Here is a 21859-nt window from a genome sequence, read left to right on the forward strand (position 1 = left end):
TCCTTCTCCTCAGCAGAACTAACTAAACAAAGCTGTAACGGCTGTTGGAAGGAGAGGACCAAGGTGCAGCGTGGTACGTGTTCATGATCTTTATTCAACTGAACACTGAAATAACCAAAATAACAAAGCCGAACAAACAAAACAGTTCTGTCTGGTGCAGACACACACAAAACAGAAAACAACTACCCACAAGACACAGGTGAGAAAAGGTTCCCCATCAGAGACAACGATAGACAGCTGCCTCTGATTGAGAACCACACCCGGCCAAACACACAGAAATAGAAAACATAGAACACAAAAACAGAATGCTCACCCCAACTCACACCCTGACCAAACCAAAACAGAGACATAGAAAGGTTCTCTAAGGTCAGGGCGTGACAAAAGCTCCTCTTAACTCAACATCTCATTCTTCCATCACTATTCGGCTTGCGTTCAACATGTCTTAACGTTGAACGTAGAGTTCCGGTTCAAGCACATCACAGTCAAGAATAAAAAATGAACTGTCCAGTCGTGATCCAAGGTAGCGAGATAACAGGACACAAACGGACACAACTCCCACAACATCACACAAGAGCAGTCAACAGAACGGCAAGGAAAGTCCTGAATGACCCATTCCAACGTGCCCAACTCATTTAAGCTCCTGCACTGATGTTACAGGTTCAAGTGCTACTTTAAACGTTTGTTTGTGCCCAGTGCTATTGCACAGCTGAACGGCAAACAGAAGGAGACTACTGAAATGTGGTACTGAAAAGGACAATCATTTTAGCCAAAACCTTTTTTCACAAGACACTTACTTGATGATGTTAACGTTGATTATGATAGTATTGATGTTTATTTATTTATTATGCTATAATTTAGGCCTATTGATTTGTATGCAATGAACATTGTCACTGTCAACTGTCATATTTCATTTTCCCCACACATAGCTGAGACGATAAACCGCAAATTATCGACAACTACCATAACGATCACTTATAGCAGGCATTTTTCTGATATCATTCATGATAAGTAGCTTATACTAGAGAAATACGTTTGAAATTAAATACGTTTGCTAATGTGGGTGATTGATAATGGGACAATTGAGATATCTACTGCAGCCCTCCTCCTCCACATACAACAGCAGTTCTGCCAGTCACATTCTGTCAAAGGTCCCCAAAGCACACACATCCCTGGGTCTCTTGTATTTTCAGTTCGCTGCAGCAAGCGACTGGAACGAGCTGCAACAAACTCAAACTGGACAGTTGTATCTCAATCTCTTCATTCAAAGACTCAATCATGGACACACTTACTGACAGTTGTGGCTGCTTTGCATAATGTATTGTTGTCTCTACCTTCTTGACCTTTGTGCTGTTGTCTGTGCCCAACAACGTTTGTACCCTGTCTGTTTTCTGCTGCTACCATGTTGTGCTGTTGCCATGCTGTGTTGCTACAATGTTGTTGTCATGTTGTGTTGCCACCATGTTGTGCTGTCATGTGTTGCTGCAATGCTATGTTTTCGTCTTAGGTCTCTCTTTATGTAGTGTTGTGTTGTCTCTCTTGTCATGTTGTGTGTTTTGTCCTATATTTTTATTTAATAATAAAAAATAATAATAATCTCAGCCCCCATCCCCGCAGGAGGCCTTTTGGTAGGCCGTCAGTGTAAATAAGAATGTGTTCTTAACTGACTTGCCTAGTTAAATAAAGGGTAGTTAAATAAAGGATAGTTAAATAAGGGCCTTCCAGGTGGCGCAGTGGTTAAGGCACTGTACTGCAGCGCCAGCTGTGCCACCAGAGACCCTGGGTTCGAGCCCAGGCTCTGTCATAACCGGCTGCAACCGGGAGGTCTGTGGGGCGATGCACAATTGGCCTAGCGTCATCCGTGGAAATCTCATCGCACACCAGAGACTCCTGTGGCGGTCCGGGTTAGCTGCCAGGTGCACAGTGTTTCCTCCGTGCAGCTGGCTTCCGGGTTGCGCACTGTGTTCAGAAGCAGTTGGGTGGGTTGGTTGGGTTGTGTATCAGAGGATGCATGGCTTTCAACCTTTGTCTCTCCCGAGCCAGTACGGGAGTTTTTAACAATGAGACAAGATAGTAGCTTCTAACAATTATTGTATACCATGATAAGGGGTAAAATATTTCAAAAATAAATAAAGGATAAATAAAAAATGTATGGCTTCAACCATGATATTAGTAGTTTAAAAGATAATACAAAAACTGTGGTGCACATTAATGTTATAAACCGATCAATCTATTTATCGTTATTGCATCAATTCAATAACGATAAATAGTATTTATCGCGATTTAGGCAATTTATCGCAACATGGATTCTTGTCCTTAATGCCCAGTTTTTGTATGGGGGCTGTCCGATGGGAAGTATTGGGAAGTGCAGTATGGGGCTGTCCGGTGGGAAGTATTGGGAAGTGCAGTATGAGGCCTGTCCGGTGGGAAGTATTGGGAAGTGCAGTATGGGGCCTGTCCGGTGGGAAGTATTGGGAAGTGCAGTATGGGGGCTGTCTCTGGCTCTATGAATGTTTTCAAAACTGCAAGAAGTGGTAGATTGGAGTCATATGACCACTGTGTTTGAGCATGTACATAAGATAGCAAGCCAGGTCTGTCCTAAAAAACAGCCTTTCAGATATACTATACAGAAACGATGTGGACAATTCATAACTTCAACATCCATCCTGCTCTCACTCATGGTCCACCATATAATACACTAACATGGACACTGGAATGTGGCCAGTGCGTTCTGGGTAAATGTAATCAGACTGAGAGTTGATAGTACCTGATCTAATATTTAATGTTTATTTTGAGTGATAAGGAGTTGACATTTTTATCACAGACAGACTGGCACTCAGTCAGTATAAAATATGTCTTGTTTTTCAGAAGCCTACTCATCGTTGCACATTTAGAAAGATTTGATCTGAAATATATGTCTCTTTTTGCACAGATTTGCATCCAAACTCACACAATCTTTCCTGTCTCATATTGCTCCAGGACATTGGTGAAACAATGGTAAGATGTCATCTCATACTTTTCAAAAAACCTACTTCTCAAATGATACATTTAAAACAAATGTTGTATCACTTTGGCACACATTTCAGATATCAGTTGTACATTTTTAAAACTCTTAGTACAAAACTAAAAACTGAGAACACTTGTAATGCTCCATGTATTATGTTTAGAACCTTTAATTGTGTACGAATTGATGATGTATTAACCTTTGATTTTGTATTAATGCAAATAATGTGCAAAGCTGTCATCAAGGCAAAGGGTGGCTACTTTGAAGAATCTCAAATATAAAATATATTTTGATTTGTTTAACACTTTTTGTTTGGTTACTACGTGATTCCATATGTGTTAGTTCATAGTTTTGATGTCTTGACTGTTATTCTACAGTGTAGAAAATAGTACAAAAATAAAGAAAAACCCTTGAATGAGTAGGTTTGTCCAAACTTTTGACTGGTACTGTCTATAAAACACAGGAAAATCATATTTTTGAATGCACTGGACATTTAAGAGGTGTGAAAATATAGCCCAAAACATAACCTTACTTGTGAAAATATAGCCCAAAACATAACCTTACTTGTGAAAATATAGCCCAAAACATAACCTTACTTGTGAAAATTGCACCAAAGGGATTGAAAAAACTGTCATAGACACCGACCATACCGATCACTTATCGCAGGCATTTTGCTGATATTGTTCATGATAAGTGACCTATACTAGAGAAATGTCAAGTTTGAAATTAAATAAGTTTGCTAATATGGGTGATGTTAATGGGACAATTGATGACTACAACCATCAAACTAGTAGTAGTTGCAGAGAACCGGGATGAAAGTAACACTTTTTGTTTTTCTTCCATAATTACTCAGAGATCGATAGAGCTCAAGAGACCATATTTTATGACAAAGAATTTACACAGAGCCTTCAGAAAGTATTCACGCTCATTAAACTTGTTCCACATTTTGTTGTGTTACAGCCTGAATTTAAAATGGATTAAGCCTCCAGTATACTCAGCCTCCAGTATTTATGCTGGAGTAGTTTATGTGTCGGGGGGCTAGGGTCAGTTTGTTATATCTGGAGTACTTCTCCTACAGGCTTCCTTCTAACTCAGTTGCCGGAGAGGAAGGAAACCGCTCAGGGATTTCACCATAAGGCCAATGGTGACTTTAAAACACTTACAGAGTTGTGTAAATTTGCTTGTAATCGTTAATGACTGGGGAGTTTTTCAGGATAAAAAATAAACTAAATGGAGCTAAGCACAGAAAAAATCCTAGAGGAAAACCTGGTTCAATCTGCTTTCCTCCAGACACTGTGTCACGATCGCCATCTTCGTGGAAATGACCGGACCAAGGTGCAACGTGGTGAGCGTACATTTTTATTTTATTTGATAAATGTCGCCAACACAACAAGAAACAACAAAAACGAACGTGAAGATTACCAGGGCTATACAGGCCACTAACAAAGACAACTACCCACCAAATACAAAAGGAAAAAAGGCTGCCTAAGTATGATTCCCAATCATAGACAACGATAGACAGCTGTCCCTGATTGAGAACCCTACCCGGCCAAAACCTAGAAACACAGAACATAGAGTTTCCTACCCGAGTCACACCCTGACCAACCAAAAATAGAGAAAAAAAAGATCTCTACGGTCAGGGCGTGACACACTGGGAGATGAATTCACCTTTCAGTAGAACAATAACCTAAAACACAAGGCCAAATCTACACTGGAGTTGCTTACCAATTAGACAGTGAATGTTCCTGAGTGGCCGAGTTACAGTTTTGACAGTCCTTTCCTGCAGTCAATGACCAAAAGCGCCACATCTGGCCTCATGGGTGGAATATTTTTTTTCTTCTTCATAATTTCATAATTAATAGAGATTATTTAAAAAACAAGACGAAAATCTGGTGTTTTCTAAGTCAAACTGTTTTGTTACATTTCAGTCTTCTTTGATATATATAAAGTGTAATATTCGGATGCAAACTCAAAATGGAATAAATGTCAACTATATATCTGACGTGGTACAGGTGTCTTTTTTAAAAGTGCTTAACCATGTGTGTGAGGTGTATGCTTTTGTTTCAAAGTATAGGGGAGTAAATACTTACAGTTGATGTCGGAAGTTTACATACACCTTTGCCAAATACATTTAAACTCAGTTTTCACAATTCCTGACATTTAATCCTAGTAAAAATTCCCTGTCTTTGGTCAGTTAGGATCACCACTTTATTTTAAGAATGTGAAATATCAGAATAATAGTAGAGAGAATGATTTCTTTCAGCTTTTATTTATTTCATCACATTCCCAGTGGGTCAGAAGTTTACATACACTCGATTAGTATTTGGTAGCATTGCCTTTAAATTGTTTAACTTGGGTTCAAACAATTTGGGTAGCGTTTCACAAGCTTCCCACATTAAGTTGGGTGAATTTTGGCCCATTCCTCCTGACAGAGCTGTTGTAACTGAGTCAGGTTTGTAGGCATCCTTGCTCGCACACGCTTTTTCAGTTCTGCCTAGAAATTTCTATGGGATTGAGGCGAGTGCTTTGTGATGGCCACTCCAATACCATGACTTTGTTTTTCTTAAGCCATTTTGCCACAACTTTGGAAGTATGCTTGGGGTCATTGTCCATTTGGAAGACCCATTTGCGACCAAGCTTTAACTTCCTGACTGATGTCTTGAGATGTTGCTTCAATATATCCACATAATTTTCCATCCTCATGATGCCATCTATTTTGTGAAGTGCACCAGTCCCTCCTGCAGCAAAGCACCCCCACAACATGATGCTGCCACCCCGTGCTTCACTGTTGTGATGGTGTTCTTCGGCTTGCAAGCATCCCCCTTTTTCCTCCAAACATAACGATGGTCATTATGGCCAAACAGTTCTATTTTTGTTTCATCAGACCAGAGGACATTTTTCCAAAAAGTATGATCTTTGTCCCCATGTGCAGTTGGAAACCGTAGTCTGGCTTTTCTACGGCAGTTTTGGAGCAGGTTATGTCGATATATGACTTGTTTTACTGTGGATATAGATACTTGTGTACCTGTTTCCTCCAGCATTTTCACGAGGTCATTTGCTGTTGTTCTGGGAATGATTTGCACTTTTCGAACTAAAGTACGTTCATCTCAAGGAGACAAAATGCACCTCCTTCCTGAGCGGTATGGCGGCTGAGTGGTCCCATGGTGTTTATACTTGCATACTATTGTTTGTACAGATGAACGTGGTACCTTCAGGCGTTTGGAAATTGCTCCCAAAGATGAACCAGACTTGTGGAGGTCTACAATTTTATTCTGAGGTCTTGGCTGATTTCTTTTGATTTTCCCATGATGTCAAGCAAAGAGGCACTGAGTTTGAAGGTAGGCCTTGAAATACATCCACAGGTACACCTCCAATTGACTAAAACGATGTCAATTAGCCTAACAGAAGCTTCTAAAGTCATGACATTATTTTCTGGAATTTTCCAAGCTGTTTAAAGGCACAGTCAACTTAGTGTATGTAAACCTCTGTGATACAGTGAATTATAAGTGAAATAATCTGTCTGTAAACAATTGTTGGAAAAATTACTTGTGTCATGAACAAAGTAGATGTCCTAACCGACTTGCCAAGACTATAGTTTGTTAACAAGAAATGTGTGGAGTGGTTGAAAAACTAGTTTTAATGACTCCAACCTAAGTGTATGTAAACTTCCGACTTAAACTGTAAGTAAATGAGATATTCCTGTATTTCATTTTCAATAAATTGTCAAACATTTCATTATGTCATTATGGGCTATTGTGTGTAGATGGGTGAGACAATACATTGATTTAATCCATTTTGAATCAGGCAGTAACCCATTTTTTTAATAAGTCACGGTGTAGGAATAGTTTCTGAACTTCCACAACATTTATTTTGTACCTGCCAGTGAGGTGCCAGAAACACAGCCTGGTATTTATCGCTGTGTTTCCTGTCTCTCTGTGCCAGTTCGTCTTGTATGTTTTCAAGTCAACCAGCGTGTTTTCTCTTGCTCCTGCTTTCTATTGCTCTTTGCTCGTCCTCCCGGTGTTGTTTTCTGGACTCCATTCTGCCTGCCCTGACCTCGAGCCTGACTGCCACTCTGTACCTCCTGGACTCTGAACTAGTTTTGACCTTTTGCCTGTCCACGACCATTCTCTTGCCTATCCCTTTTGGATTGTTAATAAATATCAAAGATTCTAACCATCTGCCTCCTTTGTCTGCATCTGGGTCTTGCCTTGTGCCTTGATACTGTCAGCCATAAATTCATGTTCATGTCGATTTGAATAATTAATGCATTACTGTAGATTCTAAATGTATGTAAATGAACCAACATCGCAATGTTATGCAACCACAGTATTTTGCCTTACAATATTAATCAGACTAAAATGGATCACATAATAGCTATATTAACCATGATTTTCTCATCTCACTTCAATGGGAATATAGTAGGAGGTTTTTCACCATTTTCAATGACTATTCATGCGTAGCCCTACCAATCAGGTACGCTCCAGCTTTCCTTATCATGTGCGCTCCTCGTGTCTTGATAGAATAAAGGTTTTTATTCTCTTCATAAAACTCATCCAACTCATCATGCTTATCACATTTCCATGGCTTGACACAAGGTAATTGACCCTCAGAATCATAAAGTGTGAGAAGCTGATCCATCAAGTCAATTTTTTAAGGCATAATTCGAATGGTGTCATATACAGTACCAGTCAAAAGTTTGGACACACCTACTCATTCAAGGGTTTTTCTTTATTTGTACTACTTTCTACATTGTAGAATAATAGTGAAGACATCAAAACTATGAAATAACACATATGGAATCATGTAGTAACCAAAAAAGTGTTAAACAAATCAAAACATATTTTATAGTTGAGATTATTCAAAGTAGCCACCCATTTGCCTTGATGACAGCTTTGCACACTCTTGGCATTCTCTCAACCAACTTCATGAGGAATGCTTATCCTTCACTCTGCAGTCCAACTCATCCCAAACCATCTCAACTGGGTTGAGGTCGGGTGATTGTGGAGGCCAGGTCATATGATGCAGCACTCCATCACTCTCCTTCTTGGTCAAATAGCCCTTACACAGCCTGGAGGTGTGTTTTAGGTCATTGTCCTGTTGAAAAACAAATTATAGTCCCACTCTGGGACCCCACTAAACGCAAACCAGATGGGATGGCATATCGCTGCAGAATGCTGTGGTTGTCATGCTGGTTAAGTATGCCTTGAATTATAAATAAATTAGACAGTGTTACCAGAAAAGCACCCCACACCAGCACACTTCCTCCTCCATGCTTCGCGGTGGGAACCACACATGCGGAAAACACACATGCAGAAATCATCCGTTCACCTACTCTGCGTCTCACAAAAACACAGCGGTTGGAACCAAAAATCAGAAATTTGGACTCATCAGACCAAAGGACAGATTTCCACTGGTCTAATGTCCATTGCTCGTGTTTCTTGGCCCAAGCAAGTCTCTTCTTCTTATTGATGTTGTTTCAAAGTTCAACCATGAAGGCCTGATTCACGCAGTCTCATCTCAGTTGATGTTGAGATGTGTCTGTTACTTGAGCTCTGTGAAGCATTTATTTGGGCTGCAATCTGAGGTGCAGTTAACTCTAATTAACTTATCCTCTGCAGCAGAGGTAACTCTGGGTCTTCCTTTCCTGTGGCGGTCCTCATGAGAGCCAGTTTCATCGTAGTGCTTGATGGTTTTTGTGACTGCACTTGAAGAAACTTTCAAAATTCTTAAAATGTTTGTTTCTCTTTGCTTATCTGAGCTGTTCTTGCCATACTATGGGCTCTTGTCTTTTACCAAATAGGGTTATCTGTGTATAGCACCCCTACCTTGACACAACTGATTGGCTCAAATGCATTAAGAAGGAAAGAAATACCACAAATGTACTTTTAACAAGGCACGCCTGTTAATTGAAATACATTCCAGGTGACTACCTCATGAAGCTGGTTGAGAAAATACCAAGAGTGTGTAAAACTGTTATCAAGGGAAAGGATGGCTACCTTGAAGAATCTGAAATATAAAATATATTTTGATTTGATAAAAACATTTGTGGTTCCTACATGATTCCATATGTGTTATTTATTTAAAAAAAATAAAGATACTAAAGAACTTTTGACTGCTACGGTATAATTTTCAAACATTCAACAATATCAGTCACTTGTTGATATTTTGCTAAAATTATTAAAGCAATATGAATTAGAGACAATGGCCTGTGCTTTTAAAAAATTGTATTCCAGGTCATCAGTTAACCTTGTGTTACTTTCGTCCCACCCGTCTCTCCTGTAACTTCTCCCAGGCTAACACCAAAGACTATCTAGCATAATACATAAAACCTATGCTGTCATTTAGTCACTAGATTGGTTAAGAAAATGACATGTGTTTGGAACCTTAAAAAAATAAACACAGCTCTTCAACTTAAACACATCTGGGCCCATTTTTTATTCATTTACATCGCTCAAAACCACTTTTTGTGGACAACTCTGCGAAACATGGTGGAACTGGATGGGTTTTTTTGCAGGGAGCTTGTCCTCTCCCCTAGTTTAAAGGATAATAATAAAGACAACTGTGGCGCACATTAATGTCATAAACCTATCGTTCTATTTAGCGTTATTGCATCAATTCAGCAAGTGTATCACATTATGGATTTTTGTCCTTATTGCCCAGCTCTTGTATAAGGCCACTCCGGTGGGAAGTATTTGGGAAGTACAGTATGGGGGCTGTCTCTGGCTCTATGAATGGAGTATTATGTGAATTCATAATTGATTTTTTCCAAAACTGCATGACGTGGTCGATTGGAGTCATATGACCACTGTGTTTGAGCATGTGCGTGAGATAGCCTTTCAGATATATTGTACAGAACATATTACGTGGACATGACAGATCATAACTTTTTCATCCATCCTCATTTCACTCATGCTAAACCATATAATTGGAAATCAAAAGCATAGGATGTTGATTCAGTTTTTAGCAGCAATACAGTGGCTTTGTTCCAATATCTTCACAATACACCACCTACAATGCATTGGAGTACTGTAAGTGGTACACCACTATGGACACTGGAATGTGTCCAGTGCCTTCTGGGTAAATGTCATCAAACTGACTGTATTTAATGTTTATTTTGAGTGACAAGGATTTGACATTTTTACCACAAACAGACCGCCACTTGATAAAATATAAAAGATGGTTGAGTCTAGTGTTTTTCAGAAGCCTACTCATCATTACACATTTAGATAGATTTGATCTGATATATATATATATATATATATATCTATATTTTTTTTTTTTTGCACAGATTTTCCTCCAAACTCACAATCTTTCCTGTCTCATATTGCTCAAGGACATTGGTCGGACAATGGTAAAATGTCATCTGATACTTTTCAAAAAACCTTCTTCTCAAATGATACATTTAAAAAAAAATGTATCACTTTGGCACAAATTTCAGATATAAGTTGTACATTTTTAAAACTCTTAGTACAAAACTAAAAACTGAGAACACTTGTAATGCTCCATGTATTATGTTTAGAACCTTTAATTGTGTACTAATTGATGATGTATTAACCTTTGATTGTGTATTAATGCAAATAATGTGCAAAGCTGTCATCAAGGCAAAGGGTGGCTACTTTGAAAAATCTCAAATATAAAATATATTTTGATTTCTTTAACACTTTTTTTTGGTTACTACGTGATTCCATATGTGTTAGTTCATAGTTTTGATGTCTTCACTGTTATTCTACAATGTAGAAAATAGTTTAAAAAAATAAAGAAAAACCCTTGAATGAGTAGGTTTGTCCAAACTTTTGACTGGTACTGTCTATAAAACAAAGGAAAATCACATTTTTGAATGCACTGGACATTTAAGAGGTGTGAAAATATAGCCCAAAACATAACCTTACTTGTGAAAATATAGCCCAAAACATAACCTTACTTGTGAAAATTGCACCAAAGGGATTGAAAAAAACTGTAATCCATGTTCATTTGACTTCAAGTCTCAAAAATACCATCTTTGTTCCATTTTTTTTATTGCTGTTGCTCTTTGTTGTTATTGCTAAAGGTTTTTTAATATTAGGAGAAATAACTCAGTATTTACATATGATTCAAAATAATATATTGAGGTTTTCTTTCCTGGAAATTTGAGAAATATCTCATCGAGCAAGACACGTTTCATATGGGATGTGATTTACTAGTGCGACTGTTATTTGGCCTACGTAGTAATAGGCATGTGGCTTTTACTATAACATAGTTAGGCCTAGTAACACATCACACTAATAGATCACATCCCATCGGAAACGTGTTTTGCTTGATGAGATATTTCTGTCATTTCCCAATGGGTATGAGGTAGAGCTGTGACGATAAACCAAAACATTATCGACACCGACCATACCGATCACTTATCGCAGGCATTTTGCTGATATTGTTCATGATAATAAGTAGCCTCTACTAGAGAAATGTGAAGTTTGCTAATATGGGTGAATGTTAATGGGACAATTGATGGCTACAACCATCAAACTAGTAGTAGTAGCGGAGAAACGAATTGTGATTAAGTGAAATAATCTGTCTGTAAACAATTGTTGGAAAAATTGCTTGTCATGCACAAAATATATGTCCTAACCGACTTGCCAAAACTATAGTTTGTCAACAAGAAATTTGTGGAGAGGTTGAAAAATGTTTTAATAACTAACATAAGTGTATGTAAACTTCCGACTTCAACTGTACATGACATCAGTGTAAACCATTTAAAACAAGACCTTGTATCAAGTACAAGATACAACTAGCTGAAACGAGCCACCTACGATTCCCCACATGGCAGCTTCTTGTCATTGTCTGCTAGCTATCTGGACATTCAGAATCACAAGACCTGGCCTTCTGCTCCATTGTAGCAAACGCATAATTTTTGCGACCTTGTCTGCTAACCCGTTGTGAAAAGCAGTTCATTTTGCATATGTATTCAAAGTAAAAGACTGATTTGGTGCAGTGAACAAGTGACTGTGAATTTGTTTGTTATACTCAAGTCAATTGGAAATGTGCTAAGACTTTTGAAACATTAGCCAGTTTGATTATCTGTTTTAATTTTTGTGTTAAAGGTCCAATACAGCTGTTTTTATCTCAATATCAAATCATTTCTGGGTAACTATTAAGTACAAACTATTAGATTGTTTTAATTTAAAATGGTAAAAAAGAAACAAATAGCTTCTGAGCTACTTATCTAGCAAGAACTTTGCTTTGACTATCTGAGAGGGGAGGGGATAATTGAAAACCAGCTGTTATTGGCTGAGAGGTTTGGAACTCTCTTTGTTATTGGTCTATTAAATAATTTCCCGCCTGGTGAGGCAGGCCAAAACTCCATCCCAACCAAAACAGGCTGTTTAAGGCAGTCTTTTCAAACAGCTCATACACTTAAAGAGCATTATCATTTTCACAATTTCACTGTATTATTCCAACCTCATAGTGTGGAGATATATATAAAACACAGGAAAATCACGTTTTGCATCAAAGTGATAAAAAAACTATATTCCAAGTTAATAATTTGACTTCCAAGTCTCATAAATAACATTTCCGTTCCATCTCTATTGCTATTTCTCTACTGTATTGCGGAAGTTGCAAAGGTTTTGCGAAGTTTTGTTTATATTAGGAGAAATAGGTCAGTATTTACATATTATTCAAAATGAGATATTCAGGTTTTTCCTGGAAATTACATAAATATCTCATCAAGCAAGACATGTTTCCTATGGAATGTGATCTATTAGTGTGACTGTTATTTGGCCTACGTAGTAATGGGCATGTGGCTTTTATTATAACATAGTTAGGCCTAGTGCTAACAGGAGACAAGAGGCTTATCAGTTTTGAGTGCTGTCCTCATACTTGTCAGCTAGGCTACTGTAAGTCACGGTTTGGCCTATAAGTAGCCTCCTCTCTCCTCTCCCAGTCTGCTGTAGTACTCGGGCTTTGTAAATTCACTTAGCTAATTGATTTCAGCATGTCTTCCTCTAGGCATCACGTTGTTCGCCATCATGTGATGACACTGGTCTCAAGCCTACTTGTTAACCAGAACCGAGGGCATCACTACCCGAAGGAGAGGGCCGAGACGCTATAGATTAACAAAAAGGCGACCCTATAACCTGCAACTGCGTGTTTTTTTAGTCTCAACTATGACCACGCCTGTCTTCTCAAAATGAGTTTTGCTGTGATGCCGGTAGCTTTAAGAAAAACGTAGGTCGAGCATCTTTATTTTCCCACCGCCGAAAGTTAAAGAGGAAATATTTAACGAAAGATTCATAAATGGCTGAAGAAGTTTTAATAACGCCAGCAGGGAAAATAACGTCGGTAAGATTTTCAAGTTTGTTTTTGTAAATGACCTGCTATTCTGTTTGATTTTGATATTCCATTCAGTTCACCTTCTTTACCTGCATCCTATCTTGGATGCAATATTTTATTTATAAAGTTGTTATAAACAATTTACCACATTTATTGTAGCGACCCTGTGTTTATAAGCGCGGCATCGACTGCCACAAAAGCATGTTCAAGTGGCAGAGTCGAAACCCGCGCATATAAACACAGGGTCGCGCTACACTATATTGAATTAAAATATGCCTGACACATTGAAATCTGTAAATTGACATTGCTCTGTCCGAACATAGGCGCCTAAATGTTACATGAGCAGGCACTGTCAGCGATAGGCTAGATGCACCTAAACGTGTCTTTCTTTTACAAAGTAACGTTAGAACTCATATTATGACCGACAAGTCAATACTTTATCTTTACTTAAACATCATGCCTCTGTCCTCAGAAGAGGAGGTGAGCACTCATTACATGTCACAAGACAATGTCTAATCTACACAACCTTTCTCACGTGTGTGCGGTAGGCAAGTGACTGCATCTGACCACTTAGTGCCCAAATTAAGTTCCCTGACCTGACCTGGGTTCTGGACCAGAGTACAGTCACACTTCCTGACTGCTGATTAAACATTACTATTCTATTCTGAACTGTGGCTTGAGCCCCTATGTTTTCTCCTATCCATTCCACTTCATCACTTGTTAGAAAGCATTTCAACTAATCTTAGTCCCCTTGAGGCTATTATAGTAAGAAAGGTAATGTATGCATGCAGTTGAAGTCGGAAGTTTACATACACTTAGGTTAGAGTCATTAAAACAACATTTTCAACCACTCCACATATTTCTTGTTAACAAACTATAGTTTTGGCAAGTCTGTTGGGACATCTACTTTGTGCATGACACAAGTAATTTTTCCAAAAATTGTTTACAGACAGATTATTTCATTTATATTTCACTGTATCACAGTTCCAGTGAGTCAGAAGTTTACATACACTAAGTTGACTGTGCCTTTAAACAACTTGGAAAATTCCAGAAAATTATGTCATGGCTTTAGAAGCTTCTGAAAGGCTAATTGACATCATTTTAGTCAATTGGCGGTGTACTTGAAGATGTATTTCAAGGCCTACCTTCAAACTCAGTGCCTCTTTGCTTGACATCATGGGAAAATCAAAAGAAATCAGAAAAGACCTCGGAAAAAAATTGAAGACCTGTTTCCGTGTGAGTGTTTGTTGCCACATGGTACTGTTTCGGTTTTCGTTCATGTTCACGTTTATTGTTTTGTATTTCATAGTGTTCAGTTTATGTCTTAAAATAAACATTATGGACACTTACCACGCTGCGCATTGGTCCTCTGATCCTTCTCGCTACTCCTCCTTAGAAGAGGAGGAAGAATGCGGTTACAGAGGCCTACAAACCTGACTCAGTTACACCAGCTCTGTCAGGAGGAAGTTCACCCAACTTATTGTGGGAAGCTTGTGGAAGGCTATCCAAAACGTTTGACCCAAGTTAAACAATTTATACCCAATGCTACCAAATACTAATTGAGTGTATGTAAACTTCTGACCCACTGGGAATGTGATGAAAGAAATAAAAGCTGAAAGAAATCATTCTCTCTACTATTATTCTGACATTTCACATTCTTAAAATAAAGTGCTTATAATAACTTACCTAAAACAGGGATTTTTTACTAGGATTAAATGTCAGGAATTGTGAAAAACTGAGTTTAAATCTAGTTGGCTAAGGTGTATGTAAACTTCTTACTTCAACTGTAGGATGGGCATCTGGCCCTAATTTCTGACTTATGCAAACTGGTTTAAGAGCGTTTCATATTATACTCTACATAAATCTGATACTCTCCATTAGTATGATATAATATATTTCGTATGGTATGTATTCATTTGTGGATATTCATCATCCATTTCGGATTATATATTACGAATTACAATTCGTATAATGTGTTACAAATTTACAAAATGTACAATATGTTAAGAATTTGCAAAACGTATTATGTGTTACGAATTCCAGTTTGTTGTGGCTAATGTTAGCTAGGCAGTTAGGTGGCTAATGCTATTGTTAGCTAGCTGACTATCGTTAGCTAGGCTAGGGGTTAGGGTTAAGGTTAAGGTTAGGAGTTAGGTTTAAAGGGTTATGGTTAGGGGAAAGGTTAGATAAAAGTGTTATGGTTAGGGGAAAGCTAAGCTAAGTAATTGCAAAGTAGCTAAACAGTTTTAAGTAGTTGAAAAGTTGCTAATTAGCTAAAATGCTAAAGTTGTCCGTGAAGAGATTTGAACACTCAACCTTTAGCTTGGTAGACGTAACCTTCTGTCTTACAAAAAAAATGCTATCTAGAACCTAAAAGGGTTCTTTCGGCAGTCCCCATTGGAGAAACCTTTGAATAACCCTTTTTGGTTCCGGGTAGAACCCTTTTGGATTTCTTACATGGAACCCAAAAAGAGGTTCTACCTGGAACCAAAAATGGTTCTACCTAGAACCAAAAATAGTTTTCGTATGGGGATAGTGGAAGAACCGTTTTGGAACCCTTTTTTCGAAGAGTGTATGTAACTGTACCAAACATAACATATCATACTAATTTACTTTTACTATGATATGTCTAGTCTATGAAACCAGGCTGAGGAATAACATGTACAGTGCCTTGCGAAAGTATTCGGCCCCCTTGAACTTTGCAACCTTTTGCCACATTTCAGGCTTCAAACATAAAGATATAAAACTGTATTTTTTTGTGAAGAATCAACAACAAGTGGGACACAATCATGAAGTGGAATGACATTTATTGGATATTTCAAACTTTTTTAACAAATCAAAAACGGAAAAATTGGGCGTGCAAAATTATTCAGCCCCCTTAAGTTAATACTTTGTAGCGCCACCTTTTGCTGCGATTACAGCTGTAAGTCGCTTGGGGTTTGTCTCTATCAGTTTTGCACATTGAGAGACTGAAATTTTTTCCCATTCCTCCTTGCAAAACAGCTCGAGCTCAGTGAGGTTGGATGGAGAGCATTTGTGAACAGCAGTTTTCAGTTCTTTCCACAGATTCTCGATTGGATTCAGGTCTGGACTTTGACTTGGCCATTCTAACACCTGGATATGTTTATTTTTGAACCATTCCATTGTAGATTTTGCTTTATGTTTTGGATCATTGTCTTGTTGGAAGACAAATCTCTGTCCCAGTCTCAGGTCTTTTGCAGACTCCATCAGGTTTTCTTCCAGAATGGTCATGTATTTGGCTCTATCCATCTTCCCATCAATTTTAACCATCTTCCCTGTCCCTGCTGAAGAAAAGCAGGCCCAAACCATGATGCTGCCACCACCATGTTTGACAGTGGGGATGGTGTGTTCAAGGTGATGAGCTGTGTTGCTTTTACGCCAAACATAACGTTTTGCATTGTTGCCAAAAAGTTCAATTTTGGTTTCATCTGACCAGAGCACCTTCTTCCACATGTTTGGTGTGTCTCCCAGGTGGCTTGTGGCAAACTGTAAACAACACTTTTTATGGATATCTTTTTTTTCCACTCTTCCATAAAGGCCAGATTTGTGCAATATACGACTGATTGTTGTCCTATGGACAGAGTCTCCCACCTCAGCTGTAGATCTCTGCAGTTCATCCAGAGTGATCATGGGCCTCTTGGCTGCATCTCTGATCAGTCTTCTCCTTGTATGAGCTGAAAGTCTAGAGGGACGGCCAGGTCTTGGTAGATTTGCAGTGGTCTGATACTCCTTCCATTTCAATATTATCGCTTGCACAGTGCTCCTTGGGACGTTTAAAGCTTGGGAAATCTTTTTGTATCCAAATCCGGCTTTAAACTTATCTCGGACCTGCCTGGTGTGTTCCTTGTTCTTCATGATGCGCTCTGCGCTTTTAACGGACCTCTGAGACTATCACAGTGCAGGTGCATTTATACGGAGACTTGATTACACACAGGTGGATTGTATTTATCATCATTAGTCATTTAGGTCTACATTGGATCATTCAGAGATCCTCACTGAACTTCTGGAGAGAGTTTGCTGCACTGAAAGTAAAGGGGCTGAATAATTTTGCACGCCCAATTTTTCAGTTTTTGATTTGTTAAAAAAGTTTGAAATATCCAATAAATGTCGTTCCACTTCATGATTGTGTCCCACTTGTTGTTGATTCTTCACAAAAAAAATACAGTTTTATATCTTTGTTTGAAGCCTGAAATGTGGCAAAAGGTCGCAAAGTTCAAGGGGGCCGAATACTTTCGCAAGGCACTGTATATGGGAATTTCCGCATGAGATTGGCCCAAATATAGTCATGGTGTTTTGTAGCTTCCTGAAGTAAAATCAATATCCCAGTAATGATCATCACTGTATACAAGTGGGGACATTTGGCCTGTCCTCAAATGGAAAAAGGCTATTTTAGGCATAAGGTTTAGGGGTAGAATATAAGGTTAGGGGTTGAGTTAGGGGTTAATGAAAAAAAGGATTTTGAAAAGGAACCAATTGTTTGTCCCCAAAAAGTCCTCACACGTATAGTAATACCCTGTTGCGTGTGTGTGTGTGTGTGTGTGTGTGTGTGTGTGTGTGTGTGTGTGTGTGTGTGTGTGTGTGTGTGTGTGTGTGTGTGTGTGTGTGTGTGTGTGTGTGTGTGTGTGTGTGTTGATGTGTGTATGTGCGTGTGTGTGTGTGTGTGTGTGTGTGTGTAGATTCTCCAGATTCTCTACCAGATACAGTCACATAATTAACATGTTAAGGGTTAATGTGGCTTATACCAACAGTTCCTCAGACCCATGGATTCCTCCAAACTAAAGGCCATAGAAGAGATGAATGAGAGCCCAACAGTAAAGACAACTTTGACTGTCATTCATATGCACACAAATCTTAAACCTTTGACTGTAAATGACAGAACAAATGAACTCCTCAAGAGCAAAGGCTGGAGTACAAACTAAATAATAAAACATTAGATGTTGGTTTATGACAAGTTTACTGTACCCTTTCTCTCTCTCTCTCTGCAGCACCTGACCTCATCTCTGTTGGCAGTAGCGTTCCTCACCTCCTTTGGGAGCTCCATGCTCTATGGCTACAACCTGGCAGTGGTCAACTCCCCTGCAGTGGTAAGTCCATTGAACTACACTCATATTATCTGCATTGTACATGCCATACTTTCCTGTATTGAATACTCTGCCACAGCCAACTCCTAACTTGTGGAACCCGGAATCTCCCCCAAATCGTGTATTGTTGATGTAAAGAGAGATTTGCGTGATCGTTGAAGTTACATTTAAATTTAGAATTCAATTTACTTTCACCAGTCTACACTATTGACTATGTGACTATGGACTGTGTCCCACGGACATCAATTTGATTTATGAAGTTTGAATTATGAGTATACATCTCACATACAGTATACAGTGCATTTGGGAAGTATTCAGACCCTTTTCCACATTTTGTTACGTTACAGCCTTATCCTAAAATGGGTCATGTCAAATTTTTTCCTCATCAATCTACGCACAATTTAAAGAAAAACATAATAACAAAGTGAAAACTGGATTTTAGAAATGTTTGCAAATGTATTAAAAATAAAAAACATAAATACCTTATTTTCACAACTATTCAGACCCTTTGCTATGAGACTCGACATTGAGCTCAGGTGCATCCTGTTTCCATTGATCATCCTTGAGATGTTTCTACAACTTGATTGGAGTTCACATGTGGTAAATTCAATTGATAGGACATGATTTAGAAAGGCACACACCTGTCTATATAAGGTCCTACATTTAACAGTGCATGTCAGAGCAAAAACCAAGCCATATGGTCGAAGGAATAGAGAGCTCCGAGACAGGATTGTGTCGAGGCACAGATCTGGTGAAGGTTACCAAAACATTTCTCCAGCATTGAAGGTCCCCAAGAACACAGTGGCCTCCATCATTCTAAAATGGAAGAAGTTTGGAACCACCAATACTCTTCCTAGAGCTAGCTGCCCGGCCAAGCTGAGCAAGAGAAGGGCTCCAGAGTTCATCGGTGGAAATGGGAGAAGCTTCCAGAAGGACAACCATCTCTGCAGCACTCCACCAATCAGGCCATTATGGTAGAGTGGCCAGACGGAAGCCACTCCTTAATAAAAGGTAAATGAAAGCCCGCTTGGAGTTTGCCAAAAGCCACCTAAAAACTCTCAGACCAGATTAACAAGATTCTCTGGTCTGATGAAACCAAGATTGAACTGTTTTCAGTGGCAGGGACTGGGAGACTAGTCAGGGTCGAGGGAAAGATGAACGGCGCAAAGTACAGAGAGATCCTTGATGAAAACCTGGTCCAGAGTGCTCAGGACCTCAGACTGGGGCGAAGGTTCGCCTTCCAACCGGACAACGACCCTAAGCACACAGCCAACAAAACGTAGGAGTGGCTTCGGGACAAGTCTCTGAATGTCCTTGAGTTAGCTAGAGCCCACACTTGAACCGAACATCTCTGGAGAGACCTGAAAATAGCTTTGCAGTGACGCTCCCCCATCCAGCTTAACAGACTTTGAGAGGATCTGCAGAGAAGAATAGGAGAAACTCCCCAAATAATGATGTGCCAAGCTTGTAGCGTCATACCCAAGAAGACTCAAGGCTTTAATTGCTGCCAAAGTGGCTTCAACAAAGTACTGACTAAAGGGTGTGAATTCTTATGTAAATGTTATATTTCAGTTTTTTTATTTTTAATAAACTTGCAAAAACTTATTAAAACCTGTTTTTGCTTTGTCATTATGGGCTATTGTGTGTAGATTATTGAGGGGAAAGATACAATTTAATCCATTTAGAATACAGCTGTAACGTAACAAAATGCGGAAAACGTTAAGAGGTCTGAATATTTACAGAATGAAGTGCATCTTTTACACTCTTACCCTCATATACATCAGAGTGAGACCCCCAATGCTGTATCTAATACTGCTCACCATGATGAGTCCATGCTTTCACACAAAACATGTGAAAGTCTGTGGCTTAGCCTACATTTTAACACTGATAGTTAAAATGAAAATGATTTGTCAGTGTGAGGTAGTTTAAACTGTGTGTGCATCTGTGAAAGGTTTGTTCTCACCAGGAATGTGGATTGAATGAGGATTGAATGAGGAACCAGGCTGCTCTTTATCAGAAGGAATGCAGTTGAGGCCATGCAGTTGGAAGGACTGTTGAACCAATCTCTCCGAAGCTAATGCCAAAAATATCCTACAGCATAAAGATTATGCTAACTGCATTCTTCAGCCCAAAGCTAATGCCAACTGTCTCTCACAGCCCAAAGCTAATGCTAATTGTATCCCACAGCTATAGGGTCACTGTTGGGGTCATTGGGTATTGTGTCTTTGTCCCTTTAGCCCAATTACAGGCCACTGGTTACCAGTGTTGACTGTTGGGGTTTGGGCTTGGGCGGCAGGGTAGCCTAGTGGTTAGAGCGTTGGACTAGTAACCAGAAGAGCCCGGAGCTAACAAGGTACAAATCTGTCATTCTGCCCCTGAACAGGCAGTTAACCCACTGTTCCTAGGCTGTCATTGAAAATAAGAATTTGTTCTTAACTGACTTGCCTAGTTAAATAAAGGTAAAAATATATATATATATATATATTCTTGTTTCAATTGGTGGTGGCTGATGCAGTATTTGCTAAGACATAATACTAGGTAAATAGCAGGACTGTCAAATATGATTTACATTAATTTAAATGTACAAATATTTGTTATTTTACTTTGAAAGTAGTCTATGGACAAGGAGTGACTGCAACCCATACTGTTCTTTTTTAAACTAGCCGCTAGAAACATTTAGCGAGATTATATAATTTGTGGATCAATTCCCATGTACAGTACCAGTCAAAAGTTTGGACACACCTGTCACGACTTCCGCCGAAGTCGGCTCCTCTCCTTGTTCGGGCGGCGTTCGGCGATCGACGTCACCGGCCTTCTAGCCATCGCCGCTCCATTTTTCATATGTCCATTTGTTTTGTCTTGTTCCATACACACCTGCTTTTCATTCCCCAATCAATCTACATGTATTTAGTCCTCTGTTCCCCATCATGTCTTTGTGTGTAAGTGTTTATTGTTACCTGATTATTTTGTCAGGCGCTGCACTTTTGTTATAGACTGTGTTTGTGGCACTAGTATGTTTTTTGTGCTGTCATTGAAGACATCAAAACGATGAAATAACACATATGGAATCATGTAGTAACCAAATTAGTGTTACACAAATCAAAATATAATTTACATTTGAGATTCTTCAAAGTAACCACCCTTTGCCTTGATGACAGCTTTGTACACTCTTCTTGGCATTCTCTCAACTAGCTTCACCTGGAATGCTTTTCCAACAGTCTTGAAGGAGTTCCGACATATGCTGAGTACTTGTTGGCTACTTTTCCTTCACTCTGAGGTCCAACTCATCCCAAACCATCTCAATTGGGTTGAGGTCAGGTGATTGTGGAGGCAAGGTCATCTGATGCAGCACTTCATCACTCTCCTTCTTGGTCAAATAGCCCTTACATAGCCTGGAGGTGTGTTTGGGGTCATTGTCCTGTTGAAAAACAAATGATAGTCCCAC

The 21859-nt window shown here is 39.0% G+C and overlaps 1 protein-coding gene across 5 annotated transcripts in view; it reads left to right on the forward strand.

Annotated features, from left to right (window-relative positions):
- The window catches only part of slc2a15a (solute carrier family 2 member 15a), a 119533-nt gene that overhangs the window by 84592 nt on the left and 13082 nt on the right, over nt 1-21859 (forward strand). For 2 of the 5 annotated variants that reach the window (XM_064932295.1, XM_064932296.1), the window contains 3 exons: nt 2930-2994; nt 18082-18144; nt 18319-18417. In XM_064932295.1, coding sequence (XP_064788367.1) covers nt 2992-2994; nt 18082-18144; nt 18319-18417 — 165 coding nt within the window. In that variant the 5' untranslated portion in view covers nt 2930-2991. Of the gene's footprint in view, nt 1-2929; nt 2995-4296; nt 4347-13034; nt 13322-18081; nt 18145-18318; nt 18418-21859 lie in introns of those variants that run through there. The other 3 variants (XM_064932294.1, XM_064932293.1, XM_064932297.1) reach the window with 3 other exon arrangements.

The sequence above is a fragment of the Oncorhynchus masou genome, chromosome 23 (genome assembly GCF_036934945.1).
Source record: "Oncorhynchus masou masou isolate Uvic2021 chromosome 23, UVic_Omas_1.1, whole genome shotgun sequence".
NCBI classification, from domain to species: domain Eukaryota; kingdom Metazoa; phylum Chordata; class Actinopteri; order Salmoniformes; family Salmonidae; genus Oncorhynchus; species Oncorhynchus masou.